Raw genomic sequence first — 12,277 nt, forward strand, 5'->3', positions numbered from 1 at the left:
GTTGATAATGACCTGCCTAAGTGGGATCCACTCACTTGGACCTCCATTTACATCTTGTGTGCCCCCCAATTTTTTTCCCGCGGATAGGGACCCCCAGCAAGTCAAAATTGACCCTAGGTGGTCCATACAGACCACTTCGGGAACCTCTGTGCTACGTATTCACAGACGCTGTTCCTCGTAAGCTCTTGGGTGACATCTATTCTTCACAAGAAATCTTAAGTAACACAATGTCTTCCCATGATGATAAGAGACTTGGCTCCAGTGTAAATGTGAACCCTGCCCAGAAGTCTCCTCGTCCTCCTTCTCTTCCGCACTAATCGTAGCTGCTCCAGAGATGATCCTCCTGCAGACCGTGCTGCTGCTCCTGCTTTACGGGGAAGGATGGGGGCGCAGGCTGGTGTAAGTGCCAGGATGTGAGGAGAGGACAGGCGGGGGGCACAGAGGGTTTCAGGAGAGGAGTGTGCTGATCTTCGGAGGTCACAGACTGAGAATTACATAGTGGAAAGAGTGGCATCCTCCTGCAGTACAGAGTATTTTAGTTGATGAGTGTGCAGATCCTGTGGGAGGTCACAGACAGTTACATTGTGGAAGGAGCAGGGTCCCAGCAGCACAGAGTACTTCAGCAGTGGGTGTGCTGATCGGCAGTATTTGTACCTTTTCCTAATATCTGGGTTCAGTCTTCCTCATACAGACCCCCCTCCCTCATGCTGTATCGTGATTTCCTCTTTCTCGTCCAGCCCCCACGTGACTGCACCGGAAACATGGAGACTCGGCGTCCCGGAGTCGGTTTTCATCCGAGTGTCCCAGCAGCTGGAGAGTTTCCCCGTGAAGGTCTCTGTAGTGAGTTACCCGGATAAGACGACGACGTTCTCCTCGGCGCTGCTGCGGCTGACTCCTGAGAACCGTTTCCGGGGATCGGTGACGCTCTCGGTGAGTGTCGAGGGGATGTGCGGAGTCCTGGAGCTTGTGCCTCATCTCACTGCTGTTCCTCTATGTGGTAGATTGGAGTGGAGGATTCCCCCGGAGAGTTTGTGGATCTGGTGGTGGAATCTGAAGCGTTCAGGAAAGAGATGAGGATCCCGGTGACCGGCGGTGCCCGGAGCCCCAGAAATCAGCCCGGTAAGGTCTGAACGTCCGTGATCTTCTCAGGGCAGCTCCTAGAGAACTGTCTGCTCTGATACACTGTAACGACCCCTCAGCTGAGGGAAGTATTAGCTGTAATTATGTATAATGTGGACGTGCACTCCGTGCTTTTCTCTACTGTTTAGACCAGTATAAGACCTGATTTACGGACAAGCTCGATATCGGTCCGAGAAACGTGATTTTCCCTGTGATTGGGATGCCTTTTGCCAGAAAAAGGCACATGAAAACCATTGTCTCAATAGGAAAAATATAAAAATTACATCTCACTCGCATAAAAACTGCATCTACATGTGAGAGTCATGTGATTGGCAATATCACGCATAAGATAGGACGCGCTGCGACTCTCCGCCCTCACAGCATCGCTGCACCAGAAAAATCACTCACGTGAATAAACCCGTTGTACATAATAAGTTATTACAACACACAAGTTCCTGTGAACTCGCACGTCTTTATCTCCTTTGTAAATGCAGCCTTTACACTGGCGAGAAAATTGTGCGAGACGCACAAATATGAAACCCATTTTTTTAGTGGGTTCGTACACATTAGCGATGGCGCCACGAGAAACACATCGCCGCATCTCCTATCATTCTACGAGTTCGCCCATGGAATCTTACGTTATAAAAAAAACTCTTATCACTAAACTTGAAATAACGACTCGGACCGCTGCTTGGGATTTAATGGCCGCAGCATTTATTTGGAAACGGGTTTAATAATTAAATAATTCCATAAATTGTATCAAACTGAATAGTCTTGGTCATACAAACACCATCAAATATAAACTCAACCGCTGATGCCCACCAGCTGAAGGCGGGCGGCAATCCCCCTTTTGAAAAATGCCCACAACAGCCTCACGAAACTCCACACAAACGGGCGGGAGGGCGAGACAACGTGGATTCCTCGTCAGACTGAAGGTCCCGTCCCGCCGTCACCCCTTTATAATACCTCCTCTTCTTTCTTCCACACACCTGGCCAATCCCTGTCCTATCTCCAGGGCTTCACTCAACTGGCAGCTTCCAGCTGTTCCCGCCGAAAATCCATTGCCCAATCAACTCTTGTCACCAGGGCTCAGGAAAACTTCGCCAGCATTCTGGCACAAACCACAGCTCCTGTAGTTAACCCTATAGATGCCATTAAAAACTGCCCAACCTAACGAACTACCTCACTGCTCCAGATTCCATGCAGCCCTAGAATCTTAATGTCCTATAGCCGTACATTATTTTTAATGGGGCCGGCGTTGGCCCCATTGAAAGCGATGGGAGAACTCTGCGATCCTCCGCCGTAGCTGTGACAGCCGCAGCGGGGATTCCCTTCATCCCTGCAGTGATGTGAGGCTGTGTTCACATGAAAACTCCTCACATACACAGGGCTTTCACATGGTGGCAAGTGTGATATCGGGCCGTTATTCATGGCCCGTTTTCATCCTCACTAGTGTGAAGCTGCCCTAAGTTTATATAGACCTCCTCCTGAAACCCTCTGTGCTGCGGGGTCCCGGTTCCTTGCACTATGTAGCTCCCCATCTGTGACCCCCCCACAATCCAGCACGTTCCTCCCCTGAAACCCTCTGTGCTGCTCCCCCATTAGGTAACCGCTCCCCACTGCCCGCATTCCCATCTATATTGTACATGGGGGTACATTAGATCCGGGCGGCTTCTCACGGCGGATCACACGTTGGCGATATTTCATTCTAATGTGAAACGTTTCTCGTTCCAGATAAAACCGCCATCCGGAGAAGACGCCGGCGATCTGTGCTTACCGAGCAGCGAACCGCGGAGCTGAGTACGTTACAGCTTTAACTCATGACATCGGGGTCCTGTGTAATAAGTCAGGGGTGACCGTGCCACAACGGGGAGACCGCACGCTGCTACCCAGAGCAACCAGTCAGATTCTAGCTCTTCTGCAGGGCGCCGGCGCTTGATTAGTTATTACGGAGGCTCCTCCTCTTTACCCTCCATCAGATTTATGGACTTGGCAGACAGTAAATGTGACGGATCACACGGAGACGTCACCACATTTTACAGTCTCCTCTGGTTTGCCCTGGATGAGCACACGGAGGTATCCGCACCTCACGCCTCCTCGCACTCACAGGTCCGCAGCTTGTAAGCTCCTCCTGACTGTGTCCCTGTATGTACAGGGGGCGTATCGGAGGACTGGACGCCTACGAACTTTCAAAGTAGCGAAAGTGGGAGAAACGAATGATAAGCCGCACCTCTACGCTGTGCAATCCCCCCCGTCTGTCGTCACTTTGAGAGACCATAAAGGCGATGCAGCGCTAAGGCTGGTTTCACACTGAGGATTTTTTTCGGTGGATCCCGTTTTACAAAAGACTGAGCTGCGCAAAATGGAAGTGAAGCGTAAATTTACAGAAAGCATTATTTCTGATTTCTTGGCAAATCCATCAAACGGATCCTTTAAAACAACAGAAAGTATGTTTATGGTCATTTCCGCTTCACTTCCATTTTCACCATTTTAAACGGATCCGTTTTTTGCGCTGCTTGGCTTGTTTCTCCCCCCTCCCGTTGTCTTCTGCCCTCTGCTCTGCTCAGAAATAAGACCCAATAGAACAATAGTAAAGGAAAAGCGGATGAAAACGGATTGATTTCTATTTTTCCCATCTGTCATTGACCACAAAGTGAAACAAAAGGATCCGTTTTTCTTTCCTTTTTTTTGGAGCTCGAAACAAGTCCGTCCGTCCGCGCTTTTGTTTTGGTGTAAAAATAGCGGAATAGAGAATGAGAATTGAGAAACTGATTGGAATGGAAGGTCTTGAGCTTCACTGCAAGTCAACGGGCAGGAAAACTGAAAAGGTTTCTTCCGTTTTGCAGCTTCTACAACTAGACTGCTTGATGGAACGCAATAACACTAGTGTGAAATGGCCTTAATCCAGCGCCTGGGCTCCTGCAGGAAGGAATGGGGATCAGGTCGGGGTTATTATGGTGGCTAGCGGCTTTGACTCCCACTATTACTGAACGTTTAGGTTGGGTTCCCACAGGGCGGAATCCCGCCGGAAATCTCCTGGTTTGGCTGCAGTGAAAAACTGCAAGATTTCCGCGGGATAAGCGCAGCTTCAAAACCCGCGGCACTTAGCCGCAATTTTGGAGTGGCTTGGTCGCACACTTTTCCGTTGCAGCTGGCGCTCCCGTAGAAAAATGCGTGGCTGCAACAAAAAAAATAATAAATTGACACACTGCGGCCAGGGAATCCACGCCACAGCGCAGGCTTCTGCCGGCTTTGCCGTGATGGATTGGCCGTCCCATGTGGACGAGATTTTTGACAAATCTTGTCCACATGGCTGGCTAACCCGGGAATTAGCGGCTGCAGGCGGATTTGCCGCAGCGAAATTCTGGACGGAATTTCCACAGCCGCTACGGAGCGTATTAGTGCATGAACCTGGGGGGTTTTCTTTGACAGTTCAAACTCCCCGCTATTGCATGCGAGTTGGAAAAAAAAAGCAGGAAGAAAGGACAAAACCTAGAAACCCTAAATGCGAGAAAGATGGGGTAAGGGCTCTTTCACACTTGCGAGCGCGATATTGTCATGAGAAAATCATGGGAGGTGAGGCTGACCTTTCTCTGGCCTTGGAGGAGGCACACAGTGCTGAGGCTCCTCCCTCCCCTGGAAACATCCCTGCTCCAAACTTTTAAGCTCTACATGATGGGCAGGACGGTTACAGACAAAGTATGTTGTGGAACCCAGCAGCGTCCCATAGGGAGACCCCGGTGACCTGACCTACGTGGGGAGCTGGGAGGGTATAGTGCTGACTTGTCACGGCAGCACTTCCCATGCTCCTTCCCGGAGGGTAAACATGCAGCCAAGGACAGAGTATCACTGCAGGCCACTGGGACACCCTTTAGGATAGGGTATGCCCGCTAAACAGGAGAACAGGGATTGTAGTTGTCACGCATGACGCCACCATTCCTACACACACTGGTATGACCCTCGGCGGTTAATAAATTCAGCCACAGACAGTTCTTAGTACCACGGGTCTCTAGGAACGGTTAAAATGGCATAAACTTTACTTGAAACTTGCAAACAGATAATACAAGGCAGTTCAATTGTAGACTTTACAGTGCAGGAAACATGACTTGGCTTCAGAACATAGTACCTCCACACAGCTCTCATAAACTCAAAGATGCACATGTGAGAATAATGATTATTATCTTGCAGTACCTCCACCCCGACTTGGAGACGTGGGGTTGTGACAATTAAAGGGTGTACCTCTACACGGTGATCCAGACCTCAGACGGCCACATAGGAAAATTAAAGGATAAATTAGTATCTCTGCACCAGCCTTGGAAGACAGTTGTTACTTACAGATGCTCTCTCTCACTCTTGGGGCTCACTCCATTCACAACCAGCTCATTTGCTGCTCGGGAAATCGCTCCTCCTCTTCCATCCTCACCACATGAAAGCTGAAGGTGCCTCCATGTAGCTCTGTATTAGGTGGAACTCGGGTGGCAGACAAGATGGAAGACCTCTTCCTGTTCTTAATCACTCACTTTTATAAACTCTCTCATACCACATGACATGAAATAACTGATACATTTACATACAAGCTTTGGATTTTATTAAACATTAACCCTTCAAGCACTGAAGCTGTGCAACACACATACTGGAAATGGCAAGACAGCCTTGCACAGTGCATCAACATAAGACATACATGTATGACATTTATGAAGGGGACCAGGATGATGTACTGGGCCACTACAATGTGACCCCCCAGCCCTATAGACTGTAACATTAATTATTGGTGTAACTTCTCTATCTGCAGCCAGCAAATTCAAGAATCCCACTCTCCGGCAATGTTGTCATGACGGCATCGACCATTACTCCCAGCATTACACTTGTGAGAATAAAAGCAACGAAGAGTTAAAACGGAGCAAACCGAAATGTTACAAGGCCTATGAAATCTGCTGCAACTTCACCGAGAACGACTACAGGCACAAGCCGATAATAATGTTAGAGCCTCCAGAAGAATCTCCAAAAATGATAAAACATTTAGAAGTTCCAGCTCCTATTTTTGGGTCACTTGACAGTAAACCCGAGCTGATCCCAGCAATCAGAACACAAAAGGAGGAGGTGATCGTGATCACAGTGACACAGACCACCGGCAGGGGTAGAGTCACCAGTACATTCACCGTGAAGATCGACCCCACCGAGGACGTCTCCATACAGCTGATTGGCAAAATGTTTGGGACTAATATCGATCTGTCGTCCATGACTCCGCCCCCTGCGGATGGAGATCAGTGACCGGGTGACCTCCTTATATTTTCATACGATGTATTTTATGGTGGTTTGCAGGAATAATAAAGTCCATCCTTTATAAATACTGCGTTCCTGTAATCTGCCTCTGATCGGATACTGCTTCTAGCTTGGATACTGGGACGAAAAGATTCGGGGGGCGGGGGGCGGAGTGGTGGAGCAGGGGGTAGCAGTGGGGAACAGGGAGGAGATCTCTCTCCCCCCCCCCCCCCCCACTCCCCTCTGCAACCCCCCGCGCACCCTCCTCGCCCCCCGAATCTTTTCGTCCGAGTATCAGTTACTCGGAAAAAACGCTGCTCGGGTCCAAAAATACCCGAACCGAGTAAGGTGGCTCATCTCTACATGTGACCTATCTCTGAAGGTCCTCGCAGGAGCATAAATAAAGTACAGCAGTAATATTCATATGCATGTCTATACATGAAAGCAATACAGATGCTCCCCATGTAATATCAGCTGCTTCTCCACCATATAATATGGTACATGTAATAACGATGTTTCCCCCCATGTAATATGACACATGTAATATAGATGCTCTCCTATGTAATATGACACATGTAATATAGATGCTCTCCTATGTAATATGATACATGTAATACACGTAGTCCTCCCATATGTAATGTGACACATGTAATATAGGCATTCTTCCCCTTGTAATAACATACATGCAATTCAGACAGTTCCCACATGTAATATCACACATCTAATATAGAGACTCCTTCTGTTCAACCTACGTGACCACTATAGGCAGTAGAAGGCCCAACAGGGAGGGCTGGGGGCTTCTGCATTAGACGTGCATGTGACAGGTTTATGGGACGCCACTGGGCTGGGTGATGTCACCTGTCAGATGCCGCGGCGCTAGACCGCCATGAGTATATTTATCTTTATATATAAATTAATTCTGTTGTCTGTTCTTTATGCACAGCCAAATGACTGGAGTAATCTGCACGACTTTGCCACATAGGTAAATCAGGCGCTTCCAAAAGTTTTAGACCAGGTTTCAGCTCTCTAGGATTTACCGATCTTGACATATTCCCAAAAAATAAAATTCTGAAACTTCCCAGCAGAGTGAAGTACAACTGCCGTCTCAGCTGCTCAGACCCTCCTGTCCTCCTGCGAACCATGACAGGCGCAGTGGCTCTGGGTAATGCAGTAAACCAACACATCTAAATATATTTGCCACATAGGTAAATCGGGCGCTTCCAAAGGCTTCAGGTCTCCAGGACCTACTGTTCTTGACATGTATCCAAAAAATTGGCATACAAATGAAAATATTAAAAGGGCTTGTCCGGTTACTGGACAACTCAGTTTCAATAAGACCCCTGTATTAAAATAATAAAGTGAATTATACTTACCTCTCCACAGTCACTGGGATCCAGCGCTTCAGTCCTGCTGTGGTCCCAGTGATTGCCGTGACAGATGATGTCACAAGAAATTAGGGGACCACTGCAGCCTTTCATTGGCATGTTTCTAAACCCCTGGCACCAAGGTGGTTCTCCCAGTGTAATATGACACATGTAATACAGATGCTCGCCTATGTAGCATGAGATGCAATATTGTTATTTTCCTGCGTGCTCTTTTCCCACCATATTTGTAGCTTTTCCAGGCATGAAGCGGTTACATCTTGCTGTGAATTCTGGAACTCTGCCTGCTTTCAGGCCTGTCTGGACTCTGTCCTGCATTACACAATGTGTTTGTTTTCTTCTCCAACTTTCACTTCACGGCAGGATTATGTACAGAACTTGGGGCACAGCTACATAGTTCTAGAGCTACATAGTGACATAGTATGTAAGGCCGAAAAAAGACATATGTCCATCCAGTTCAGTCTGTTGCCCCAGCATGTTACTTAGTTGTATAGTTTTATACAATCATTGTCAACCAATCCCTTCCTAGAAGTTGTCAGATGAGATAACATTTTCTCTATGTGATTGTAACATTGATATAAGAAAGTTACAATATAAGAGCAAAAGGGCCATTTATTGTGGAGAACTGACCCCTTGAAGGGAGGCTCTAGTACCCTGTTGTACCGCCTCTAGCTTGGATACAAGATCTGATAGTGGTGGGTATGGAGGCTCTAGTACCCTGTTGTACCGCCTCTAGCTTGGATACAAGATGTGATACAGATGGGCATGGAGGTTGTAGTACCCTGTTGTACTGACTCTAGCTTGGATACAAGATGTGATACGGGGGGCATGGAGGCTCCAGTACCCTGTTGTACCACCTCTAGCTTGGATACAAGATGTGATACGGGCGGGCATGGAGGCTATAGTACCCTTTTGAGCCACCTCTAGCTTGGATGCAAAATGTGATACGGGTGGACATGGAGGCTCTACTACCCTGTTGGACTGCCTCGAGCTTGGATGCAAGATGTGATACGGATGGACATGGAGGCTCTAGTACCCTGTTGGACCGCCTCGAGCTTGTATACAAGATGTTATACGGGTGGACATGGAGGCTCTAGTACCCTGTTGGGCCGCATCATGCTTGGATACTGCCTGTCATACGGACAGGCGAGGAGGCTCTAGTAGCCTGTTGAGCCATCTCTAGCTTGGATACAAGGTGTGATACAGGCGGGCATGGAGGCTCTAGGACCCTATTGGGCCAACTCTAGCTTGGATACTGGCTGTGATACGGAAGGGCGTGGAGGCTCTAGCACCCTGTTGAGCCGCCTCTAGTTTGGATACAAGATGTGATATGAGCGGGCATGGAGGCAAATTGCTTCACATTTGCTGTAACTGAGTCTCTAGATTGTGCAAACTCATATATTCCCATACATGTTCTATTGGTGATAAATCCGGCAACCGGGTAGCCATGGAAGTGTAAAAATATTGTGGGGGCTCCTGTGACCCCCTTGTGTGTGCGGCGGAGCATTATCCTTCTACCTCTTGGAAGCCGCCATGAGTGGAACACATGTGGCTGCAGGATGTCCTGAACATATCGCTGAGCTGTCATTGTCCCTCATAACACTACTAGGGGGGACCAACTGTCGTATGCAATGAACCCCCAGACAATTACACCAGCAGGGGGCAGTGTGCCACTCCACATCAAATGCAGGATTGAGGCGCTCACCCCGAGGTCTCCAGACAAGAACACGACTGTCGTCAGCACCCAAACTAAACCTGATTTCGTCCCTGAAGACAACAAGTTCCCCTACATAGCAGTTCAGTTTCATTGCTCCTGACATCACTGCAAACGGAGGTGACAGTGAGTGTCAGAGGCCGTACATGTAATGGGGCCCATGAGACCAAATGTCCTTCAGACAAGAATGTGGAAATGGTTCTGAGAGACACAGGGGTGTAATGATGGAGCCACATGTTTCTGAATGGTGGAGCTGCTTATGCTTGTCAGATGATGATGTGGTGGCCCAGCACACCATCCTGGTCCCCTCTAGAAATGTCATACAAGTTTGTCTTATGTGGATGCACTGTGCAAAGCTTGTCTTGTCATATGCAGTGTGTGTGTTGCACAGCTCCAGCACTTGAGAGGTTAACTCTAATAAAATCATAGAATGCATGTAAATGTAACTGTCATGTCATGTGGTAGGAGTGAAGGCATAAATAGGAGTGCTTGAGAGCGGGAAAGGAGTTTAGTTCAGGTCCATCTTCAAGAGTTCAGAGAGAGTGCTAACACAGAGCCACATGGAAGCACCTTCAGCTTCCATGTAAGTGAAGATGGAAGAAGAGGAGAGATATCCCGCCGCGATTGGAGTGTGGATGTGAATAGAGTGAGTCCCCAAGATCCTAAGAGAGGAGCATTCCCCAATAATTCTGTATAGAGGAACCCACTGTACAGGTACCAGTTCACACTACAAAGTCAGGATCACCGCACAGTGGTACACCACTGAGGCAAAGCCACATGCCTGCCGTGCGGGGTGTTATTGCTAATTATTTTGCTTAAATAATTGTCTACGGAGTGACCCCTACCCCCTTCCTCCTCTGGAGTGCTCCCAGTCCAGGAGTGCTACCATACAGATAACGTGGACTGTAGGACCGTTTTCATCCTGAGTATCCTCCCTGACATCAGAACTCTAGCCTGTGTTCATTTAAAGTGAATTGTACCTGCATTGCTTTGAATACCTGTTGTGTTAAAGTTTATTCCTGAAGTAAAGTTATACCGGGTCCCCACAGTTCCTGGGGACCCGAGGTATTATACACAAGTCTCTGTGTTCTTTTCTCCTCCACTGGTGTCACGAGTGATAAGTACTATTACCCCCAGCAACTTGTTTATTGGCATTCCCTACCCTAGCGGTGTCGAAGGTGTCCTGCAATCTTGCTCTGGCCTTGGCTGCGTGCCATCCCTCCGGGACCAGAGCCTGGTAAGTGCCGTTGTTACAAGCCAGCACTTATCCCTCCCAGCTCTCCACGCTAGTCAAGTGCCCAGGGTCACCCCTCTGGGGTGTTGCAATGAGACAATCCTCTCTACTATCAAGGGCGTCCTGAGCCCAGCCACCTTGTGCGCCCTCATGCATCCACTCATGCATCCCAACACCTCCTAACAGTCAGGTCAGAACGGCCCGGTGGGGGACAATTCTTCGATACGACCATTCAGCTTCTCACATCCCAATAATGCGCCCCTCTCAGACTCTGGTAACGGGGTGAAATCTCTTCTCTGCGTCGTAGAGGCGTCTAGTGGTCAACAAGCTCTACAAGCGGAAGAAGAGGTCACTACACACAAGGAGCCTCCGAGAGCCTCTTATAAGCCAAGGGGGGAACCACTTTTAGGGCCTCCGGTGACAAGACCAATCATCTAATCACCACAACTCTCATCATCTACAGATCTGTCTGAAATATATATGCATACCGAGAATTGTAGAAATCTCAGCTATAGGGTTGATGTGACTCACATTGTGAAGGTACTGTAAATATGTCTGGTATGGGGGATCTGTGGATGTCATTGTTGGGGCCCAGTAGGTGTCTCTGGTTTAGGAGACCTGTGGCTGCCACTGTGTCGCTTATATGGGGATTTATGGGTATCACTTTAGGTGTCTCTGGTATGGGGGCACTGTGGATGTCACTATTATGGGAGTGTTGTATGTGTCTCTAGTATGAGGTACTGTGACTGTCACTATTGTGGAGGTGATGTAGGTGTCTGGTATGAGAGTACTATGGTTATTCATGGTTACGTTGTTACTAAAAGTGTTTCTGGTCTGTGGGGTCTGTGACATACACTGTTATGGGGGCACTGCTGCTGTCACTGTTGGCTACCAGGGTTGTGGGATTACATGTTTCTAGTATGCAGTTGCTGTGATTGCCACTATTATGGAGGCACTTAGGTATCTCTGGTATGAGGGAACCCGAGTATATCACTATTATGGGGGGGGGTCTATAGGTCTTTCTGGTATGTGGGTGCTGTGACTGCCACAATTATTGGGGTACTGTAGGTGTCTTGTATGGGGGTGCTGATGGAATCTCTGTTGTGGGGTTGCTATGGCTCACACTGTTATGGAGGCACTGTAGGTATTTCTGGTATGTGGGTACTGTGACTGCCACAATTATTGGGGTACTGTAGGTGTCTTGTATGGGGGTGCTGATGGAATCTCTGTTGTGGGGTTGCTATGGCTCACACTGTTATAGAGGCACTATAGGTGTGTCTGGAATAAGAGACATTTGGATGTCCCTATTATGGGGGCTCTGTAGGTATCTCTGGTATGGGGGTGCTGTGAATGTAACAATTATGGGGGTGCTGTAGTTGTCTCTGGTATGGGGGTTGCTGTGTGCTGGTGACTGGAATGGGCCAACCATACAGGTGATGATCTCTGCTCCGCTAGTTGGACACTGAGTGTACGGATCCCAGGGTGACACAATGTTGGGATGTACACACATTACTCTGCCAGCTCCATTGCATCACAACGGATTAGTCACATTCCAGGCAGTGACAC

The 12,277-nt window shown here is 48.4% G+C and overlaps 1 protein-coding gene across 1 annotated transcript; it reads left to right on the forward strand.

Annotated features, from left to right (window-relative positions):
- Window positions 1–285: 285 nt before the first annotated feature.
- On the forward strand, window positions 286–6,467 carry LOC136580075 (uncharacterized). The gene is made up of 5 exons (XM_066580305.1): window positions 286–399; window positions 738–930; window positions 1,002–1,119; window positions 2,854–2,919; window positions 5,912–6,467. Exons 1-5 carry the CDS (start codon window positions 335–337, stop codon window positions 6,388–6,390), a joined length of 921 nt encoding a protein of 306 aa, XP_066436402.1. The 5' UTR covers window positions 286–334; the 3' UTR covers window positions 6,391–6,467.
- Window positions 6,468–12,277: the final 5,810 nt, after the last annotated feature.

This window comes from Eleutherodactylus coqui, chromosome 10, assembly GCF_035609145.1.
Source record: "Eleutherodactylus coqui strain aEleCoq1 chromosome 10, aEleCoq1.hap1, whole genome shotgun sequence".
NCBI classification, from domain to species: domain Eukaryota; kingdom Metazoa; phylum Chordata; class Amphibia; order Anura; family Eleutherodactylidae; genus Eleutherodactylus; species Eleutherodactylus coqui.